This window comes from Dreissena polymorpha, chromosome 7 (assembly GCF_020536995.1).
Source record: "Dreissena polymorpha isolate Duluth1 chromosome 7, UMN_Dpol_1.0, whole genome shotgun sequence".
NCBI lineage: Eukaryota > Metazoa > Mollusca > Bivalvia > Myida > Dreissenidae > Dreissena > Dreissena polymorpha.
This window is the reverse complement of record NC_068361.1, coordinates 108152221-108176974: the sequence shown is the minus strand read 5'-3', so window position 1 is coordinate 108176974 and position 24754 is coordinate 108152221. Positions and strand designations below refer to the sequence as shown.

The 24754-nt window shown below is 35.4% G+C and overlaps 1 protein-coding gene and 1 long non-coding RNA gene across 2 annotated transcripts; both read left to right on the top strand.

The window, feature by feature from the left end:
- Nucleotides 1–692: 692 nt before the first annotated feature.
- Nucleotides 693–2505, top strand: LOC127838802 (uncharacterized). Its single transcript, XR_008029964.1, has 2 exons — nt 693–1175; nt 1759–2505. It is a non-coding gene; the product is annotated as an uncharacterized LOC127838802 (long non-coding RNA).
- Nucleotides 2506–10143: 7638 nt separating this feature from the next.
- On the top strand, nt 10144–21553 carry LOC127838549 (uncharacterized). The gene is made up of 3 exons (XM_052366364.1): nt 10144–10786; nt 13193–14205; nt 18220–21553. The coding sequence occupies exons 1-3, from the start codon at nt 10464–10466 to the stop codon at nt 18567–18569; spliced, it is 1686 nt and encodes a 561-aa protein (XP_052222324.1). The 5' UTR covers nt 10144–10463; the 3' UTR covers nt 18570–21553.
- Nucleotides 21554–24754: the final 3201 nt, after the last annotated feature.

The window sequence follows — 24754 nt, the reverse complement described above, 5'->3', positions numbered from 1 at the left end:
AGAAACACAACAGCGCAATCGGCGTGTTGCAGGCTACCTCACCCCTTGCTGAACCATCCGATAGTCGCGAGTGAATTATTTCATCGCTTGCTTTTTAATACTTAAGCTTATGATCACATGTACGTTTTTACATCAAAATATTTACTCATAACTGAGATATTTAAGTTTGAAAAAAGCTGCGTTCGAAATGTCATCAAGTGTAGTACAGCGCGCTATATAATTCCAATCTAATTTCATTTTCGTCATTCTAGGCGGATTTTTACACCAGGAAAACATGTCATTAATTAGAAAAACAATATGGCTTGTATGAGCGCAGTGTTACAAGCCGGTCGGTCATTAAGACGCGTTAGTTAATGCGTTTTACTTTTCACATTATTATTTTACGATGTACGATTTTTTCAATGATTTTTTAAATTTGTTTTTTTTTATATTTTAATGTTAATCGATTCCAATTAATTGTAAATGAATTATTAGATACGTGTTGACTTGGTCCGAGTCCATTTTTTTACAAAATCCGTTCAAAAATAAGGGAGCTATATTGATTTGAATACGCACGTGTTGCGTTAGAAATGTCTCCAAGTTTAGTATCCGTTTTCAATTTCATGATCATATTGTACTTGCATATGGATTATTGTATAGACGCACTCAGGGGTCAAACATTTAAAATGTAAAAAAAAACAACACATAAACATTTCATTTGAAACCAAAAAGCAAGAAGGTTTGCTTTGTTCTCGTTTATCATGTTGTCTTTTAACAATTTGTTAAAATTGTACCCCTTGATTCCAAACTGGCCGTGCACAGGGTAAACTTTGTATTTGTATGCCCCCCTTCGATGAAGAGGGGTCTATTGTTTTGCACATGTCGGTCGGTCGGACGGTCCGTCCACCAAATGGGTTCCGGATGATAACTCAAGAACTCTTAGGCCTGGAATCAGAAAACAATCATAATTACATTGATCATGACTGGCAGATGAATCCTATTGATTTTCAGGTCACTAAGTCAAAGGTCAAGGTCACAGTGACTCCAAACAGTAAAATGGTTTCCGGATGATAACTCAAGGACGCTTAAGCTTGGAATCAGGTAAGTTCATAGGGGCATTGTTCATGACTGACAGATGACCCATATGGATTTTCAGTACTCCAGGTCAAAGGTCAAGGTCACAGTGACTTGAAACAGTAAAATGGATGAAAACGGATGAAAACTCAAGAACGCTTTAGCCTGTGATCAGGAAAGTTCATAGGGACATTGGTCATGACTGACAGATTACCCCTATTGATTTTCAGTACTCTAGGTCAAAGGTCAAGGTCAAAGTGACTTGACACAGTAAAATGGTTTCCGAATGATAACTAACGAAATTATAGGGTAGGATCAGGAAAAATCATTGGGACATTGGTCATGACCGACATATGACCCCTATTGATTTTCAGGAATCTATGTCAAAGTTCAAGGTCACAGTGACCTGAAGCAGTAAAATGGTTTCCGGATGATAAACCAAGAACGCATAAGTCTTGGATCAGGAAAGTTCATAGGAACATTGGCCATGACCGGCAGATGACCCCTATTGACTTATAGGTCACTAGATCAAAGTTCAAGGCCACAGTGACTCGAAAAATGTTAATGGTTTCCTGATGATAACTCAAGAACGCTTAAGCCTTGGATCAGGAAAGTTCATAGAGACATTGGCCAAGACTGACAGATGACCCCTATTTATTATCAGTACTCTAGGTCAAAGGTCAAGGTCACAGTGACTTGAAACAGAAAAATGGTTTTTGGATGATAACCCACGAATGCTTAGGGTTAGGATCAGGAAAAATCATGGGGACATTGGTCATGACCGACAGATGACCCCTATTGATTTTCAGAACTCAAGGTCAAACTTCAAGGTCACAGTGACCTGAAGCAGTAAAATGGTTTCCGGATAACTCAAGAACGCTTAGGCCTGGTATCAGGAAAGTTCACAGGGACATTGGTAATGACCGGCAGATGACCCCTATTGATATTTTGGTCACTAGGTCAAAGTTCAAGATCACAGTGACTCAAAGCAGTAAAATGGTTTCAGGATGATAACTCAAGAACGTTAAGCCTGGAATCAGGACAGTTCATAGGGACATTGGTCATGACTGACATATTACCCCTATTGATTTTCAGTACTCTAGGTCAAAGGTCAATGTCACAGTGACTTGAAACAATAAAATGGTTTCCGGTAGATAACTAACGAATGCTTAGGTAAGGATCAGGAAATTTCATGGTGAAATAAGCAACTCCACGAGTCACGCGAGCAATTCTTCTTTAAATTGCCAATCATACTCTAACGTATTCACACAATGGCTGCCACTACAACTGACAGCCCATTTTGGGGGCATGCGTGTTTTACAAACAGCCCTTGTGCACAATTTGCTACACACAACAATCTGCGGCGTCGGTGGTATTTTTCACCACTGTGGCAAGTTCTAGTTTTACACTAGATTGGTATATGAGTCATTATTAAATGATTTGACCAGTAAACGAGTTCACATAAGACTTTCACCTAACTTTTTGCAAAGTATCATTTGTACAGTTCTAATGAATGATTGTAATTTAATGCAATTTTATTTAAAATAAAGCTGTAATTGCCAATTTTCAGCGTACTTATACCCCAGTGTGAAGTCTACTTTGTATGTATATATTAACATTTTTTAAACCCAATCTCATCGGTTACAATTGACCGACTTAAAAAAGTCAACGTCATTTAAAAGCACATTTTACCGATGCCACATCTAAGTACTACTGACGTCGTTTTATTTTAAATTCAGAATACATGAAAATCTGCTCAACTGATGTCGCAAAAATGAGCCGAGCTTCCCAGGTGCGTGAGATGACATGCTGGTTTACTTGTTTGTAAACAAAAACATATTGTTGCAGCGACACGTTGTGAGAAAAGCTAGGACTGAATGTTAGCTACCAATATACACAATTTCAAAACAATTTCCTCATAAAAGTATATCTTTTGCACGGGAAAAGCTTCGCTTTCTATTTTGAAAAACACTGACCATGATCTGTACTCACCGCTCCCGGATGATATTCAAAGCTTTGCATACGTAAAAGCTAACTACATAAACATCAGCACATTATCCCCCAAACACAGAGTACTGAGCAGAAACATTTTGTCTATGTTTAGTCAAAGATGACGTTTACCTTGAACCATCTGGTCCCAAAAGATCTCCCGGGCTGGGTCTGCATAAAAGCAACATACACACACTATTTCAGTGCTAAAGTATATCTTTATCGAAACTCAGTTTCTTCATTATGAGCTATTTCTGTTACTTCTTTTAACAGCAGTTGCTTCGATCATGACCTGAATGGCTTCGAATTCAATCCTAAACTAGGTCTTCAGGTAAACTACGTACTCCGTACAAAACTTCAGTGCACCTCAACCGTTTTTAAAGTTATTTAGCGTATGCAATTTTTTTGAGTGATTCATTTACTTTGACCTTGAGCCCAGCACGACCAAATACAATCCCATGCTAGATCTCAGTGAACAATTATATATTTAAAGTATCATAAATCTCGTCCATACAAACTTAAGCCATTGACCGGACACCACCTGTTTGCTGTTGTTGTTTTGTCTGAGGTGACCTTGATCCGACTGCCACGAAAGCATTCCCAAGGTAGGTCGTCCCGTAAACACAAACTGTCATTGCAGTATCACCACACTAAATCAGGTCATTGAGCAAAAAAAATTTGACGTAGCTGCTTCAGTAGCTCGTCTAAGTTATCATACCATGAACAAATTCTTCACAATGGCGAGCTATGTAAAAGACCGATCCTGTCCGATTGAGATAACTCGATTTTTCTTATCGGCATATCTCTCTGATTAGCATTGATAACATTCTCCAGCAGAGTTGTCGTTCGTGCCTCAACATATAACAATGGCCGCGCCCATGAGAGAGTGTTCACACTCGTGTCAAAACTTTCTTACAGCATACATCGGCTTGTTTGGCTATTTAGAAACTGTCATTTAGGATATATATTAGATTATATAATAGTTATTTATTAACTAAATCTCTGCTAATGTCAACAATGGATTGAATGCGAATGATATATTCGATGTGAATGCAGGACTTTCTGGATCTTGACAGTTTGACACGGCAAAACTGGTATTTTTAGTTATTAATTTAAGTCACATTTTGCTTTGTAAATTGTATTCGAGCATTTTGCGACTTATTGAATGACTATGATACCCGATATCAACATATCACATGGGATTTGCAGATCACCAAGCTGTCCTGAAAACATTGATTACAAAGTCTTTACTCAAATCACTGGTTTGTATTATTTCTTCTCTCTATTTTAGTATTTAATATCATTTTTAAGTCAAATGAACTGTTTCACAGTAAAAGAGACCTTAAGGCGATTGTTGCCAGTTTTGATCCAGATCAGCCTGCAGTCGCTTGAAAGCTGTTTGCTTAAAAGCGGTTTTCTGACAATAACAAATAGTATAATTGGATACTGACTAGACTGCCCTTTCCCTGTGACCTGGCTCAAATAATAGTATTGTCATTAAACAAATGATTTTATTTCGAACACTAATCAAGTGTTTTTTCTGGTCCCTCGGGATCAATGACTCCAGCACTTTCGTGTTGAGAATTGAATACTACTTAAGGCGATGCTAGGGGGCGTGAAAGATGTTGCATCTTCCATTATCTCTCATGAACTGACTCAATAATACCGAGTCGGCAATATTTGACTTAATTTTTGGTTTGGTTGCTCTGACAATGGATCGAAAAATTTCAAAATCTTCCTAAAAGCCTAGTGGTAGAGTGTCGTCTTTGATTGCAGGAGGTTGTGCTGCGGGTTTGATCCCCAGAAGCGACATTGAAAACTAGCCAACTTTGTTATCTAAAAGGCTGCTAAACCTGATATACTAAGATAATGTGAATTTTCTCTCACATGATGGTCATCAGTTATATTATATAAAAACTCACAGCAGTAGTAAAGAATGGGACAATAATTAATGAACGCATCTTTCATTTGTCTTTGACACTTTGAGTTTGACATGGCCTAGATTGAAATATGTGACTTGACTTTACCAGCACTCTTGTGACAGAGCTAAAGTGTAAATGTACCATTGAAGATCACCTAAATCCAGATTTGCTATTATAGAAGTGTGGAAAGTTTTATGGTTCAGGTTGTGACAAGTAAGCAAAAATGGGTCATTACCGAGAGGCCACAACTGATCTATGACTGTTTTAAAACAAGAAAAATCCTTGCCCGATTTAGATTTCATTACAAAGTTCAATAAAAATTTATTTCAGAAGAGTGGTAACAGTTTAACATTAATGTTACCAATGTGTCAGACCAGGGCTTTGATTTTGAAATCTAGAACATGCATGGTCAGATGATGTCATTAAAGATTATACATTTTTTCAAACACATACAAATTTAAACATGTATCTGTAACTAATGTAGATGTTATAAATAATAATATACACTAAGTCAGAGGGCATTTTACTTGTCTGCTGGTGCGTCGGCACACCAGGTGGCTCTGTTGCAATGGTTTGATGGACTGCTGGAATTGTAGTAGCATTATAAACAGTATATCAAACTGTATTATTTCAAAAATGTTTGCATCTAGTATACTTGTATTAATATTATTTACAAAATTAATGTGTATAAATGATAAACTTGACTGAAAATGATACTGAAATTATGACAGTATTTTATACTGATAATTATTTAATTGTGTTGCTTGATACAATCATGTACATCTATATCAAATGAGATCATACTGTAACTTCAGTGATGTATTTCAGTGATTAAATTAAATCCAAAATGTAAGTCACCCCCATCTCTCTCCCGCAGCGCGCATACCTAAAGGTCCTGCTGTGTACCAATCCAGATCCAGCTTCAAAAATATTATACATAATTATGTATCATGTTGTTTAGAGGGGATGATTTTCCCTCTGTTGTATCATTGTATTCTTTTACTTTTTTAATCAGTGTGTTTAAAGATATATAAACATAGCTCCAGCGTCAGAGCTTCAGGCAATGAATATGTCACCCCCTGATCTTTTTTCTAATGGTCCTGCTGTGTACCAATCCAGATCCAGATCCAAAAATATTATACATAATTATGTATCATGTTGTTTAGAGGGGATGATTTTTTCCTCTGGTTTATCATTGTATTATTTTACTTGTTTAATCAGTGTGTTTAAAGATATATAAACATAGCTCCAGCGTCAGAGCTTCAGGCAATGAATATGTCACCCCCTGATTTTTTTTCTAATGGATATGTTAGCTAGTTCCTACATTAAATACAGTCAAATATATGTTAAGTAGTATCTGTACACATTGGTAGATTAAATTTGTACATTAAATATTATTTTTTAGTGTTAAAAAGATATAGTACAAGTGTTCATGCTAGATGAATTAAGAGCCTTAGTCAAGCGGTATTTAAACATTTTTAAAATGTAATTTTTTTTAAATGTACACATTTTGTCTTCAGCACTGGCCAGATATAAAATGTATACCATTTAACCACTTTTATAATGAAGCCCTGACCAGATCTCACATGTTTATCCCTTTTCTCAGGCACCCTGGTCATCTCCTGTTGATCACCTAACAAAATGGCAAATTATATGCAGAACGTTCATTTTATTTAATAATTGAATGAAATACTTCAGAAAAAAATTGACATCCTTTTCACATAAAAGTTTAACTTTCACAGTCATGGAAAAAGAGCCTGCACCGAACACAGATCAAAAATACTTTTCATTTGTGGATCAACCCATATCTATGTGCATAAATATTTCAAGTCTTCATGAAATCAGGACAAAAAATTGTATTTTATGTACTTAATTGATCTGGCTATAGTTATCAGATTATTATAAGCTCAATCAGTATATTTATATCATTATTCATGCTTTGTGTATTGTAAACATATACACAATCATGCAGTTACATGATAGCAATAAATTATAACAAAGCCACCCATACTATAAAGGTTATTGGCAAAGCCAATGGTAAAAAATGTGAACACATTGAGTGTAATTGCCCTTTCGTGCCAGCAAAAACAACACATTGACAGGTTGTCATTTTTGACAGTTCTACTTTCACTTTCATTTTGTTATATCAAACTATCAACAATTATGTGGCTAAGAAAAATATCGCTATTGCTTATTAAACATATTTTCTGAACATTTCTTCAATAAACGTACATCAATACACGATTTTCTTCATTAATTCAAGCATTCCTGACAGGCTACCACTTTGTTTACATAGTTCGCTTACATTTGTACGTGCATAGGTAGGACCGCATTACCGCTTACGAAATGTGTATGGCGTAACATAATGTCGAAAGTCAACAAGACCTACTTGGTGACAAGAGAAATGTACCTTGACGTACAATATGTATGTCGAAGTACAAAAATTGTGCTTCGACGTACAAAATGAAATACACTTCGAAGTATAAATTTGTACGTCGAAGTACACTTTTTACCCTGACGTACATGTTTGTACTTCTACGTACAAATTTTCTTAACAGCCGATCAAAACACTTGTCTCTTGAGCCGCTTTTCCTTCAGATTTATGGATAATAAATGTTTAAAATCTTTTTTTTTAATTGAGGACAAAATAAATAAAAATTGAAAAATTGAAAAAAAAAATTTACAAAGAAGTTTCGAGTGTTTAATGCATTGAAATAGATTATATACCCATTTGAAGAAGATTCAAGGTTACCTTGTCCTTTTTAAAAAATAAAATTATCAAGCATATTGTGAGTATTTATTGACCATATGCGGGGTGGAATATCACTTTCCAGCGCATTACTGTGTAGGAAATTCCCAACGGTAACCAAACGGTAACCAAACAGTTACCAAACAATTACGGGATTAAAATGTATAATAATCTCCCTGGTTTGGTTGTATTTGGTGTTAACCATTATTTGCATAAGTCAGAGGTTAATTCCGCCACGCCAGGTCAATAAATACGCACACTATCTATGAGTTAGCGGTCGATAGTCGCACAATTTGGTATAAATAATAATAATAATGTTCAATAAGTACGCTCAATATCTATTAGTTAGCGGTCGATAGTCGCATAATTTTGTATACTAGTAAATAGTAATAATTATAATAATGTTCAATGTCAAATATCTCTAAAAGCAACAGTAAGACGTCTTCTGATTGACTAACACTCAAGGGTCAGTAAAGACTGAACGTCGAATTACAATTGTGTACATCAAAGTACAAAAAATGTACTTCGACATACATATTGTACGTCAAAGTACATTTCTCTTTTTACCTACTAGGTCTTGTTGACTTTCGACCCAAATGGTACGCCATAAATGTGTATCCATACTATTGCCATCGAGGTACTTATCCGATGTTAGACGGAAAGGGCCAAGAATGTGCGATTGAGGGTCAATTTCCCCAGGGGTACTACGTCCCCGTACCCCCAATTTTTTTCCGTACCTAAAATTTTTCGTACCCATTTTTTTTTCGTAACCAATTTTTTGTTTGCTCCCAAAAATTGTTCGTACCCAATTTTATTTCGTACTCTAATTTTTTTCATAACCAATTCTTTTTTGCATAATTTTTTCGTTCCCAAAAGTTTCGTACCAATTTTTTTTTCGCTTCCACATACACAATTGTGATGATGTAGATCAACTTTAATTGATGCTTTTATCCATCCTCTTCAAAAGCATCGTCACACCAGTACTGGCAGTACTTTGATTTGTAAGAGAGACGACACAAATAAGACCTCAAGCTTGGTCCCCATTCATTCCTAATCGGTCTAAAGTTTCATTCTGATTGGATAATAGATAGGAAACCACTTGCCCGAGGCGTCCTCCTTCCCGCCCGCTCACCCGCCATACCTGAAATAAATAACCAATATTTTCAACACTATTTGTCATAATAATTATGGCAAAAACATCCGTACCACAATTTGGATATTACGCGATCTTCCATGCTTGTAAATATATTAATTAGGTTTACCTCTAACGGCAATACAAGTTTGATTTACGCGCGACACAGTTATAAAAATGTCGTGTTTGTCTATGCTTTTTTAAAACCACGATTAAAGTTATGCGAAGACATCCGAAACAAAATATGGATGAGAACAAGTTAACATGATGGTTAAAATATATGTTCGAAAACATTCATCTCTATAGTAGCAATATACGCAATATTTACACACGACACAAAAATCCGTCGAACGGACGGACGAAAGGTCACACTAGGGCAAGTCTATATGCAATCTCTGCTAAAAGTGGTTGCATAAAACCTATAATGAAGTACCATAATTTTGCTGTTATGGTGATGTTACTTTTATGAGCGCATGGGTTTCAAGAAGGAAAATCAAGGTGCATAATGAAAGGACGTTCCCATTAAAATCGAATGTTGTTGTTGTTGCTGTTGTTTTTTATAGTTTTTATTTGCAAAATTACCTTTCGCCTTCATATTTTGATGTTATACCCCGCCAGCAAATTGGACATATGTGCATTGAGACAAGGAACTGAACGAATATCCCGTAATTGATTGACAGCCACTTTGCTTACACAATTGTGTCCTATGTGTGTAGCTTCTTGCACACGCATTGAGCTTAGTTTCGCGGCATCGAAATGCATTACACCTCTGCTCAAATACTAGTATACCATCTTTAGTTACTGGAATCTCTTGTTCAGCATCATGCCAGATTTAACTTGGTCAACGACGACGCATGAAGGCTAAAACAGTTTCCACTGTGATGCCATCTAAGAACAGCAAGTATCTTTTTTTAACATTCGATGAAAGACATTTAACTATTTCGTCAACTCTGAAAATCCTGAGGACAAATATTTTGATTCCTTCGTGCTTTACCTAATTTATTAGTGTTGCGTGGCCATTAACAGTAGTTCGATTTAAAGTTAAATAGTGTACAACCTTTATAGTTGGCAAAGTAAAAACTGCAAAATACAAATACTTTCATAAATATTTGAAACATATTAATGTTAACGGGTCGTTACGTAACATGAAGATTTTAAAGTTTGTGCTAAAAGTGTTTAGTGTTTATAGAAATCGCAGGTAAACAAAACTTGATGTAGAGTAACCTTTAATTATTTTAAATGCGGTCCTATCTAATGACCCATTTTGAATATCTGGTGTCAGTATCATGTACTGGACGTTATCATAGTATTTGGTTATTATTGTTTGTAACACTTAACAAAGGTTCAAAGTCATTTATAGCTTGAATGAGGACGTATGGTATTATTATGCGCATATAAACGTTAACAGTTTAAATCTGTGAATTATCATAATTATACAAGTATTAAACGTGTGACAAGTTTATATCATTGTCTGCCTGGAGTTTATGCCCATTTGAGTAATACGTGTACACTCTCTTACACTGCGGCTCATTACATTCATGTATGTTGATGCACGAACGACAACTCGGCTAGGAGAATGATACGTGTACTGTAGGCAGCAATAAATAGCTCAAACAAAATGGCGACACCTATCAATACAAGTTCAGATATTATTAAGGATCATCTGTGTGTTGCTTGTGAAAGTAAAAATCTTGAAGAAATTGCCGAATTGTATTGTGCAACTTGTCAGAAGTGTTTTTGTGAACAATGTTATAATCTTCACAGCCAATTGTATGGTAACCATTCAACATATGGGAGAAAAGACATGAGTAAGTGGCCGCTCACGAAGAACGTGGAGGACTTTCTACAGAAATGTGACATTCATAAAGAAAACAAACTGGAGATGTTATGTCAGGACCACAGTCAGTTGTGCTGTACCAAATGTGTTCTTCTTCAGCATAGGTATAAAAAACTGGTTTGCATAAATCACACTTGATCAATCACAAGCTTTGCTTTAAATTTGTTTTCTTTTGAAACCTCGCAAGCTACTACTCCTACAAGCTATTTGTAACATAGATCTATTTTAAAATGGTTTGAAAATGCACAAAACTCTTATGGATTCTATTTACCGTTTCAAGACGTTGATCTATTATTTATTCATTTTAGTTTCGTTTTGTTGTATGTGTTAATATTGTGTTACGTGCTTGTGTGTCAAACTGAACATTGCGCCTGCAAAGTTTAGGCTCCATCAACAGGTGGTAAAATGTGGTGGTGTTTATATAACCGATTATAAAAGTACTTTCAAAATTATAGTTTATATTCACATGCTTCTGAACTAATTTGTGTATGAAGAAGATGTTTATATAAAAGAACATGCAATTGAAACGTTTATGGTACTGTAATTATTTTTTGTACCTGATATTTAAATAAGTTCTGAATACAGTGCAATTGGTATGTAGGTATGGTGACCAAAAAGATCCCGCTAGATGACGCATCTTGCAATCAGATCCGTTTACATAAAACTACTTCAAAACGGTACTGATATCAGACAATAAGTAAAGTTTATATACTGGAACAATGTAGTATAAAAGCAATCAGCAAACATATTGATTCCCTGCACACAACTTGTAATACCTCACTAGAACCTTTATATGTCTTGAATAACTAGTTGTCTCATTATAAATACATTTTGTTGACATCTGTTCTATCGTATTAATTTACTTGTTTTCACCAATCTTGTCACCCATCTTCTGAGCATCAATAATCCAGACTTTAATACCCCTTTGTTAAGCACAAACACAAAAGTATAAACCACAAGTGGCAGACGATTATCTGGTAATTAAACAAAGATAGTGTCATGTCTTTGTTGGCAGTTGTATTTCAAGAGCAATAATAAAACATGTTTTTTAAGCAAAAATACATAAATGATCTTTTAATTACATGTGTAGCCTATTGTAAAATTGAAATTCATTTGTCCAAAACAACTCATCGGGAACTATATAGCCAGTTTAATCTATACGTGTTTAATATATGTATATTTCAAATATTGTACAAATGTGTTATGAAACATTAACAATACATACCAGGGCAATTTAAACTCTAAAATTACTTTCGTATTAAGATCGTTTGAAATGGCTGTGTACGAAACAGGCAATTACATAATAATATAAACGAAAAGTAAAGACAATACATGAAAAACAAAGAAAGATATGTATCAATCAGAGCTGTAGTATAGAGATTTAAATATACCTGTAGGATGATTTCCGGCTCATATGTAAGGACACCGTCCTTTTTTAGCCCTTCGGCATGCGAACTTAGTATATACCAGCTTTGTGTTGGTCCCGCGTATTTAATATAATATGATGTGGTGACTAATGTGTACTTAGTATAGTTTACTGTTTAGATACTTAACAGTACCTTTTTCATTTAGTACTCATACAACCTATTTTCTTGCCAGTGTCTATCTAAGAGTGTTTTTTTAATTACCCAGGGTTACTGCATCCGGAGATTCGGTTCCGTGTAAATAAAAGTGCACATCTTGTTTTTTTCAAGATTCAGGGAGTGTTTTCTTCCGATGAATTTTGAAGTATTAAAAACATTTCAACAGGGAAATCATCAAGACCCTTCACAAGTTTAAATGTCTGAATCATATCCCCTCGAAGACTTCTGTGTGCTAGTGTTGTCAGCTTACGCTTATAAGTCTGGTCTGGTATGGTAGATCTCAAGATTGGAACAAAATTTGTCGTCCTCCATTGGACCCGTTCAATGCTCTCAATATCCTTTCGGAGTTATAAGTGCCAAACTGCATTAGCAAATGCCAGGTGTGTCTTCACAAATGCAGTGTAAAGTCTCAAGAAGGAGTGGATATCAATTAACCAAAAGACCCTCATATAAGTGCTAGTATACGGTTGGCTCGATTTATCTCCTTGTTTATGCGTTGTTTATAAATATACGTGAAGATAAAGTTGAATCATTATCATCTGCAGACGTTAATTCTTTTTCAAATTACACGTTTTTAAAATTCAAATTTAACTGTTTTGTTTTGTTGACAATTGATCACTTTCCATTAAATACGAATCACGTGCTTTAATAAGCTTTTTCTCCTACTCGTGCAGCCGAAGTTTAACTTTTTTTAAATATTTTTATCGCAACCTTGCTCTTTAAACATCGTATGTTTATTCATTTAATAAATTTTACTGATAAACATCACATGTTCAGACTGTACGGGAACATTTCAGCTATTTTAAACTTAATATACATTTGATTTAAGGGAAAAGCATGCCCGTAAATAAACAAATATGCATTTCCGTTTATTATAGAGTTTTTATAGAGCGCACTTAAACATTACGTTGTAATTTTAAATTTCAGAGAGTGTACAAGTGTCACACTAATTTCTGAGAGATTTCAAGACCAACCGAATGACCTACAACAACTGTTTGACAAAGTTAACACTATTCGTGAAGAGTTAAATAAGCTACATAGTTTCAGAGAGGGAAGCATTCAGTCTGTGGAGGTTTCGTATACTGAACGACTGCAAGAAATCAGAGAAGTACGACAGAAGCTAAATGCTGCTTTAGACGCATTAGAGAAAACTACCCTCAAAGAACTGGATGATTTGAGAACTTCACTGAAAACCCAACTACATACTGATCTTGAAAATTGTAACAAGTTAATGGAAGATTTGAACAAACTCAGTGAAGCTGTTCTAGAACTTTGTGGGAAGAATAACCCGGACATGTCTTTCATAGCTAACAGAAAAGGCATGGACAAGATAAAGCAGTCTGAAGGATTTCTTAAGGAGAACTGGGTTAAGGTGGCAAGTACGCTGTCATTTCAAGATAACACATATATTGAGCAATACTTGTTCAAACATTTGGTTCTTGGAAAGATTGTTCAAAGAGCCCAATCCTTGACTGCGTTAGGGAACCCAAATCAAGTATTGAATGTGAAACAAACCAAGGAATATGATATAGGAATACCGAATGACTCAGAAACGACCAGCAATATTATTGGCATCTGTGTTATCTCTTGTGATAAACTTATTGTTGCTGACGGAAGCTGTCAAATGGTGAACCTTCTGGACAATCACTACAAGGTGATCAGTCATTGCGATGTCCGTGTTTCTGGTGATATCTGTCAGATAAGTGCCAGTGAGGTTGCAGTTACAGCGGCGGAGGGTAAAACTTATGGGATCCAGTTTATCTCTTTGCATTCTGGGAAGCTCCTGAAGGGCAGGAGACTTGAGCTACGACATCTGTGTGATGGAATTGCACACCATGACGGCCACCTGTATGTCACCTCCCGAAGTGCGCTGTACAAGTACTCTTTGACCGGGGAACTTGAGAAAAAGCTTTATGAAGACCTAAGTGGTGGTATCACTGGTAACTATATATAATTCATGAGTACATTTTTGTATTTCTTTTTAAAGGGGCCTTTTCACAGATTTTGGCATTTTTTAACTTATTCATTAAATGCTTTATATCGATAAATGTAAACATTGGATCGTAACAGCTCCAGTAAAAAATCAAGAATAAAATTTAAAAAAGGAAAAGAACATTGCCCGGGCCAGGTTACGAACCAGTGACCCCTGGAGTCCTGCCAGAGTCCTGAAGTAAAAACGCCTTAGCCTACTGAGCTATTCCGCCGAGTACACATCCTGGACGTATTTTATACCTTATATAAGCAATCTTCGTAGTTTCACAAAATTTAACGACAAAAACAGAACTCTCCAAATTATTCAATCGTTTCGCGTTGCAACGCTTTATAATTTTTAGGTTTTAAAATCGTCAAAAGATGCATATAATGGCTATATTAGACCATGGTAAATGTTCAGTATTACTGTTTCCTCACAAATATCATAACTAAAACGAAAATTTGCGAATCTGAAACAACTTTTTTCAATTTTGTCATTTTACCAAAGCGTGAAAAGATCCCTTTAAATAGAAAGATTAACGGAATATGATAGTGAAGTATGTAACTGTGAAGTAAGACTAGCTTTCAAACTGGTTTAAGAACCATATGCCTTGCATTGACCGTTCCAAGGCTGTGACCTCTAATTTACTGTGAAACAATTATATATCGTCAGGCATTAATTTTCGTATATTTCGTCAGTCGACTAATTGACGAATTCAAGATTCTTACAAACAATTATGTCCCATATTTGAACAAATAAAGACTGAATTACCAAAGGCATGAGGCACTAAAATCCAACGCAATCCACGCAAACATACTCCATCTGTTACGTAATCAAGATAAATCCGGTTTTGACACAAAAGGGTGTAGATTACACAGTGTACTTAACTGACACTTGACATTGCTTTAAAACGCGAAAGCAGTACAGCTGTATCGACTGCGTTGACTTCGTTTAGGTAGAATTGTAATGATAAGCGCTAATTGTTAACAACTTTATTACCCATTGTGTGTATTGTGTTTTTCAGTGTTGTTGCAGAAGATTATACAGCCTCCACGCACGGGATTAGATCCGGATCAAAGACAATAAACAAAATTAAAAGATGGTGATGTATATACTTACCGTATACATTCTCCGCATTGATTACAGTAAATACAAAACATTTTGATTTGTGTTTGGTTGTTTGCGTTTAACTACAATACAGGTGTAAAAATAGCTTGTGCTTCGTTTTATGGGCTATCGATCTTTTTAATCATTGACATCTTTTACAAGTTTTACGATACATGTTTCAAATAATTGTTACTTGTAGCAATTGAAAACGTAACAGGTAAAGAGAATAAGCAATCATGACGATTAGTTCCATCCAAACGTAGGGAAATTGTTTTCAAAAATTAACTTTTATTTTTGCGCGATTTCCAGGAAATCCCCAGAAAGCACGTGTTCCGAATGACTGAGTATGACGCAATAAAACATTGCTTTGTATTCTATTGCATTCAATCTAATTTAGACTCACTCGTCCATTGGTTGTTACAATTAAATCTAAACTTTGCCCTATGAAACCGCTGTCCCATAATGCACTGTTAATTTTACACTTCCGAAAATTATTGTACTTAAAGTGATCAAATATTTACGATGCAAAACTCTTGAAACTTTATTGAAAACTAACCGAACAGTTTGCTAACACTAATTTTAACCAATAATCTTCGAACTTTCTCTTATTTGCGCCGATAAAGGTAAGCTTGTTATTAGTTTGGCCATGATAATAAATGAAAAGGACCAATTAGCAACTGTCTTCACTGTTTCAAACCCGGGTTTCAAACACTCGTTAACGGTTATTCGGTCCAACTTATCCGCTAATCATAATAATGATACACTAATGGGGGCAAATTACTGATCACCTGATAACAAAAGACTAGTATATTGACATGTGAAAAACAGGCCCCTGCAAGTGAATCTCAAGTGCCCTCCCTCTTTCCCCACTACGATTTTTCACAACCACGATATATTTCGGACAAACAAATCGGATATTGACTGAAGATTTTTTTTCAAATTCAGGAATTGGCGGATTTAAGTACTGACGAAAACGTCATTTTTATAAAAATGACGAAATTTTGTGCTGGCGAAAATAAATGATTTCACAGTAATCGTTTAGCGTTTGTTTTAAGCTCATCTATTTTTTGAAAAAAAATGACCTATTGTCATCTACTTGGCGTCGGCGTCCGGTTACGTTTTGCGTTTAGGTGCACTTTTCTCATAAAGTATCAATGCTATTGCATTCAAACTTGGCACACTAACTATCATGAGGGGACTGGGCAGGCAAAGTGAGATAACTCTGGCGTGCATTTTGACAGAATAATGTGCCCTTTTTATACTTAGAAAATTATAAATTTTGGTTAAGTTTTGTGTTTCGGTCCATTTTATTCCCTAAGTATCAAAGCTATTGCTTTCATACTTGCAACACTTACTAACTATCATAAGGGGACTGTGCAGGCATCGTTATGTAACTCTGACTGGCATTTTGACAGAATTATGTGCCCTTTTTATACTTAGATAATTGAAAATTTGGTTAAGTTTTGTGTTTAGGTCCACTTTATTCCTAAAGTATCAAAGCTATTGCTTTCATACTTGCCACACTTACTAACTATCATAAGGGGACTGTGCAGGCAAAGTTATGTAACATTGGCTGGCATTTTGACGAAATTATGGGCCCTTTATACTTAGAAAATTGAAAATTTGGTTAAGGTTTGTGTTTAGATCCACTTTACCCCTAAAGTATCATAGATATCGCTTTCATACTTGGAACACTCGCAAACTATCATAAGGGGACTGTAAAGGACAAGTTACATAACTCTGGTTGTCATTTTTACGGAAATATGGCCATTTTTTGACTTAGTAACTTTGAATACATGGTAACATTTTGTGTTTAGATCCACTTAACTTCTAAAGTATCAAGGCTATGGCTTTCAAACTTCAAATACTTTCATGCTATCATGAGGGTACTGTACCTGGCAAGTTGAATTTTACCTTGACTTTTGAATGACCTTGACTCTCATGGTCAAATTATTAAATTTTGCTAAAATTACCTTAACTTCTTTATTTATGATTAGATTTGATTGATACTTTGACAAAACAACTCTTACCTGACATACCACAATAGACTCCACCCAAACCATCCCCCAAGCCCCCCCCCACCCCGGATCCCCCCCCCAATTTTTTTTCTTAAAGACCATCTTATAAATGACCACCACACCCTAACACTATACCCCCCCAACCCACCCCCACCCACCCCCCCCCAAAAAAAAAATATATATATTTTTTTAAACATGGTTAAAAACACAAATATTTTTTTGTATTATTTTATTTTTGAAATACTGTCCAACCATACCAACCAAGAATCCCCCCCTCCAAAAAAAATGCATTTTTGTTTGCATCTTTGGAAGAAAATGTAATAAATGACCACACCCCCACACTATACATCCCCCCTCCACTCCACCCCTCCTTTCTTTGTGATTGAAATTGAGATAGGTCCCTTCACCTTTAAAAAGAAAAAGAGATGAGCGGTCTGCACCCGCAAGGCGGCGCTCTTGTTATAATCGTCTTCATCTAATAACACTTACCAACCGTATCAAGAAATTCTCAACTTTTTAAGTTTCGAAAGTTGAATGATTACTTATTTTGCATATACAGAAATTGTGACTTTAATATTGAATTATTTTGCTGTTTACACAAAATCACAAAATAGTAAAATTGTTGTTTCTTGCTCTATGCTATGTTAATCAGAAAACACTGTATACCGGGTAGTCATCACGGAGTGGTGTATCAACACAATATTTCATTGTTTCTGAAAAAGGGCACAATTTATATTTAGGCATTTTACCAATAACATATATCATTATTTAAATATATGTTTTATTAATATATTTAAACGTATTAATTTTAATTAATAAATCTTTATATAAATTATATGACATTGCATGTATTGCAGTGGGGCAGTGTGCTGTGAGTCCGACTGGTGACAAAATTTATGTTACCGACTACAACCGGCATCAGCTTCTCACCCTGAGTCGTGATGGGACTTTGCTCTCTACCTTTACGGACCATGAACTTCAAAATTCATTGGGCGTTCATGTGACACCTGCAGGACAGGTCCTCGTATGTGGATACTCATCCAATACTATAATACAGGTAGATGAAGAGGGAAAGAGAAAGCTGGGTACTATAGCTAAACAGAAGGACGGATTGAACGGTCCAGTGTCAGTTTGCTCCAACAGCGCCACTAACTCAGTCATTGTGGGGCAATATTACCAGACAAAAATCATCGTTTTGGAAGTTTAATATAATTATTTTAAGTAACATTTACAAGCCAACACGCTTAAGAGACCACGATAGCTTCTATGTTATTTTAAAAAAAGTTCAGAAATGTCATGTGTAAACAAGTGAAGGAAAATATATTTCCCATACATAGAACGTTGATAACGTTTTAGCAATATACAAATAAGCTTAAGTATTCTATATCCAATAAATTCATCCAATCGGCATTCTTCATATGTACCACGTGACCGTCCAATATATTCCGGTATTGGAGCCAAAAAGTCTGGTTTTTTTCCATATTGGACAGTTGAGTACAAGTGCACTAAGCAATTGTTTTATAACGATAAAAGCCGTTTCCGAGAAAAAGTATCCGAATGTACTATAATCGACTCACACGGGCGCTTGTCTTGAAAATAGCATAGATGCAATTAAAGCATTTAAAAATCAAAATTAAAACGAAACAAAGAGCTGAAGAAAGGGATATAGAATAAAAAGCTTATAAGACGTTTAAACTGTACAATACGTGATATATTTGCACTCGCATACAATTTGAAGTCATATTGGACTCGCCTAACGGCTTGTCCAATATGACGTCAAACTGTGTGCTCGTTCAAATATATCTCCGTATTGTACAGTGAAACGTCTAATAACCTATAAGTTTTACACATTCCTAATTGTATAAAATAATTTATTCTATGTTGAGCTTTTGCTATAGGTAATTAATGATTGAAAATGATCATTTATTTTAAAATTGAGTTTATACATGAAACATGAAAAAGGCAAATTTACTTCAACACGTTCAATAAGTATTGATGAAGATGACACTTAAAAGTCTCTCCTAGAATGAACTAGTACATGAGCGATTGCATATAAAAAGGGCGCTCTTAAAAGTAAATCCATGTCCAGAACAACAACCACGAATTCAACCTGTATCTGTATCTTCTTTTGGAAACGTATGTGAAACGTACTCTGATTTTTTATGGGTACACTTTATTTTACGAAATAATTTAAGAAATATTCGTTGATTTTGCGTGTTAATGGGGCTTTAAAAGGATCTGTCTGGTTATGATGTTTACGCATTAAAACGCAAAACTCATTAATTTATCGTGATGATAAAACTATTTTGGTAAATTTACATTTGCGACACGGATTCAGTTCACATGGACCGAAGTATGGTGCAACGTAGCAATAGTATGGATCATTAAGACGAAACGAACACATAATGTTTAATATATGTTGTCACAAGATTTATTATCGAATTATCGGGTAAATACAGTTTCATGCAATTGAAGTGCACGTTTTGCAGCAATAAAACGAAACTTAAACATGCTTTTTACATAACTTCACGAAATTTATTATCTATCCCGCCTGTTTAATGTTTTAAGAAATAAAAGTGCGCGTTTTGCAACACTGCGTTTTGCAAGATAGATTCTATATTTGAGATATGAATCAAATCAAATCATCAAATAAATTTTATTTTGAGTCGGCAAGACAATAACAAATAAATGAGTAAAATACACATAAAATAATTCGTTGGAACGAAAGCACTTGCATGGAACATCAAATTTACTGCAGTTTGCATTTTAGAAGCTAACATGTATTTAATGTTCATTCCATTGAGCATTAAATATAGGGGACTTAAAATGATAGCTACATTCGTTTCAAGTTACCGAATTAATATACGTACCAAGATAGCTACATTCGTTTCAAGTTACCGAATTAATATACGTACCATCACTAAAAGTATGCTTCAGTTAAGCTTTATTTAATTTAATTCTTGCATAGTTGATAAGTCTACTTATTGTTTAATTAATTTAGCTTACCGTACCTAATATAGCTTGAATAGCGATTTTTTTGAACTTATAGAAGGTTTAAACGAATATTGTCATATATCGGGACGCCGGGACAATCACCCAAATCACGGTCCCGTCGAGATCGGGCATGTATGTTTTAATTCCGTTATCCATTTATCTAATCAATGATTATCTAATCAGAATTTATTTTCTCAAATTTTTACCAATGAAATCGTCGTGGTTCTTAATTCAAAAAAATAATAATAGCGAAACCAAAAGCATACATATGATCGATGGCAAGTAATCCAATTCAATTAGTAGTATTGAAATAAATTATAATTACGGTAATGTCTTTTTCTGAAATATCTTACATCTTATGAAACTAAACAGTATTTATTTAAAAAAGAAGAGCATAATAATCAATGATCTTAAACAAATGAATATTACTCTATCCAACTTTTCAAAGATGCACATAATAAACGATGTATAGTTGCATTTGTGGCAAACAGGAATATAAATTTGCTGCGGACGGTCATAGGTTCGGACATTTTAATATTTTAAAAATCGAATATTCGAATATATTCGAATAATGACAAACGAATATTCGAATATGATTTCCAGTATTCCTTCCTCTTTAATAAAAAGACATTATTTGCCGACCAAAAACTCAAACGAAAATATCCACGCAAATTATAGGTAGCATGAAACAATGTATACTAGCCCTCTACCATCTTGCATTAAACTATGATTTTGGGGTCAAAACCGGCCACACCCATTGGGTCATACATTTTATGTAGACAAACATAGCAGAATAACTTAAATCCTTGAATCTGAAATGGGCAATGTCCGAAGGTTTAATGTTTGGTTTTTTACTGTGCGGACTTCCCCTCTACAAAAAATCAAATCATGCACCTACGGTCATAATGGACCATGTCCAGCTCGCATATTACATTGTTACACCTTGCTATAACCTGCAGACGGGGCGGGGGGGGGGGGGGGGGGGGAATTCGTCGCTACTGTGACAAGCTCTAGTTTTAAAGTAGATTGCAATATTTCTCATTGCCAGCCAGACTACCAGTTAAGTTGTTAACATTATACATTCGCTAAACATCATGCCGAGAACTTGTATGTAGTGCTAATAAATTATTGTTACTTAATTTAGTTTTATTTTGAAAAAAAGCTTCACTGGCCACGCGTCAGTGCACTTATACCGTGGTTGTTTGTTCGTTGTGTATGTAACCGTAAACTATCTTTGAACTGAACCTCCTCTGATATCACTGTCAAGACTTTAAAGATCTGTTCCATGGTGCTTGACCGTTTTTCGCAGACATATTTTGACAAGAGGGCCAAGATGACTCTAGTTCGCTCACCTGAGAGGAATTGGTTCATTCAATCTTTACCTAACGTCAAACTTGACCTAGATATTGTGCAGACAAACATCCTGGTCAAGTTTCATCATTATTGAACCAAAACTCTGGCGTATGGAGTGTTTTTGTTCTTGTTAGATTTGACCTGGTGACCTATATTTTGAGTTGACCCCCTTACTAAACATCAAACTTTGCTTACAAAAATTAATATTTTGAACAAGATTCATAAAATCTGAAAAATGTGACCTCTAGAGTGTTTACAAGGATTTTGTATAATATAATGAACATTTGAACAATCTAAGGGCAATACTTATGGCATTAATTATGTGATTTTGCTCATTATCAAACTTGACTGAGATCTTTCAGCAACTTTCATAAAGAATGTTTGAGAAGTGTGAATGTTAGAGTGTTTACAAACCAAATGTGGACGGACGGACGGCGGACAAAGACCAATCCTAAAACCTCAACTGAGCAATCAGGTGAGCTAAAAAGTGTGTTTCACCGATCTGAGCCATTTTCCAACTTGTCCGAAAAATCAAAAAGACCAATGTATTGACTCAGTTTCACGATGATTAGGCAAACAATGTGACATCTATAGTGTTCAATCACAAAGTTTCTCTCTAGTCACATAAGGAAAACTGCCCCCTCCCCCTGGCGGCCATGGTTTTTTTACCGATCGGGACCATTTGCGAACTCATCTGAGATATATATATAAAACCAATCTTTTCACCAAGTTTCATGATGATTTGCAAAAAATGTGACTTCTAGAGTGTCAACAAGCTTTTTTTTATTATATAAATATAAGAAAACTGCCACTCCCGGCAGCCATGTTATTCAACTGACCGGAACCATTTTTGAACTCAACTCTCGTATCAAGGAAACAAATGTTCTAACCAAATTTCATGAAGATTGGGCCAAAAATGTGACTTCTAGAATGTTCACATGTTTTCACTATAAACATATAGAGAAAAATGCCCCGCCCACTGGCGGCCATGTTTTTTCACCGATCTTGACCATTTTCGAACTCGTCCGAGATATCAATAAAACGAATGTTTTGACCAACTTTCATGATAATTGGGCAAAAAGTGTGACTTCTAGTATATTTACAAGGTTTATCTAAAGCCAAATAAGGAAAACTGCCCCGCCCGCTGGCGGTTATGTTTTTCAACGGACCAGAACCACTTTTGAACTCAACCAACATATCATTAAGCCAAAAATTTTGACAAAGTTTCATGAAGATTGGGCATGAAATATGACTTCTACAGTGTTTACAAGTTGTTTTCCTTTTTTTACCTAGTGACCTAGTTTTTGACCCGGCATGAACTCGAGTTTCGAACTCGACCAAGATATCATTGGGACAAAGCTTCTGACCATGTTTCATGAAGATCGGAAAGGAAATGTTCCCTCTAGTATTTACGAACAAATGTTAACGGACGGACGAACGACGGACAAAGACCGGTCACAAAAGCTCACCTGAGCAATAAGGTGAGCTAATAAAACAAAATCATTGTGAAAGCTCTTTGTTGATAACTGTGATTGTATATAATTTTTGTATAATGTGTTCTCTATAAAAATACGATATTTAGTATAATTTTAGTTTGTTTAAAGACGCCACTCGAAGTGTCTGAATATCCGGTTTAATCAACGTCAAACTTCTTTAAACATACATAAAAATAAATACACCTTGTACCAGTGGGAGATCACAGCAAGAATACTTTCTAAAACCCCTTTTTACTTCATACGAGTGATGCACATTTAACATTTCAAATATGTATTGTTTGCTGAACTCAAATTAAAATGCTACATATGCTTGTGGATGTCCTATTGTTGTCAATCATTATATATTTTCAGTTCTGCTTGTGTCCTTTTTTGACTAGAAAAAAAACAACCTTATGTGGTATGGAGTACGGAGTACGGAGTATCGACTACACAATTGACAGCAAAGCAATTACACAACAAAAACACATCCAGAAAATGATTAATTCTAGTGTCACAATCTTGGAACGGTCAATGCAAATACACATTAAGGATATTAACTGGTTTGATTAAGCGCTGAACCTCAAACTTAGTCCGGAATTAATAACCGAATACAAATTAACATTTTGATCATAGGCTCATAGCCTTATCGTCCTCACTAAGAGCAATACAATTTAATGTAAGATTTATTTAATTGCAATTCATTTAATCACTTGCTTCATATGCACCAGGGCTAATTAATACTAATGTTCTGTGGCGTGATAAAATATTATTGCATAAACTTTATCTATAATGCCCTCTGGTGGGGTGCAGAAACTTGACAAAAGGAGGGCTTGAACGGAAGAAATCGTGCATTAACAAGGCGATTCACGTGCCGTTCAAGCCCTGTTATGTGTTTTTCATATCCATAATCTGGTCCACACGCAGTTACTTCCCTTCTCCAGCCTTCGACGACGGCGTTCGACGACTTTCCAAGCATAAATGGGGAACTGAATAAGCACCAGTTTCCTCATGCATGCAGGGATAATGGCAATGACTATTTCAATCCACTTTTCAACTTATACCATCTGCACTTTCTTGACAACAGCTTTATTGTATTGGCAACGTCAATGAAGTTAAGGTTATTTACTCAACACTTTCAAAAGACTATGCTGTAAATTTAAGTGATTATGTACCTTAAACGATCCTGCTGTTAATTCCAAAATAATTCCTCATTTCTTAATTTGCGCGGCTGCATTTCAACTTTGCATTAATCCACTGCTTAAACACATTTTAGATCGTAAACTGCCTATCCGAAGGTAAAGCCTCGTCATTTCGGATGATGACCGAGTGAGGCATATGTAAAACACAACCTTGAACTGTATTGAAATAATCGAATTATTTTGTCGATGTCGAATGAACAAAACATTGTTTTCAATGTTATTTTAATGTATTATGGTATGTGTGATTTGTTTATGCAATAATAGCGAAAATACACATTTTCTCGGACATGATCATCTGCGGGCGCTCTCAAAATCCGTTCCTGCCCTCGTGCTGCGCACTCGGGCAGGAACGGATTTTTCGAGCGCCCGCA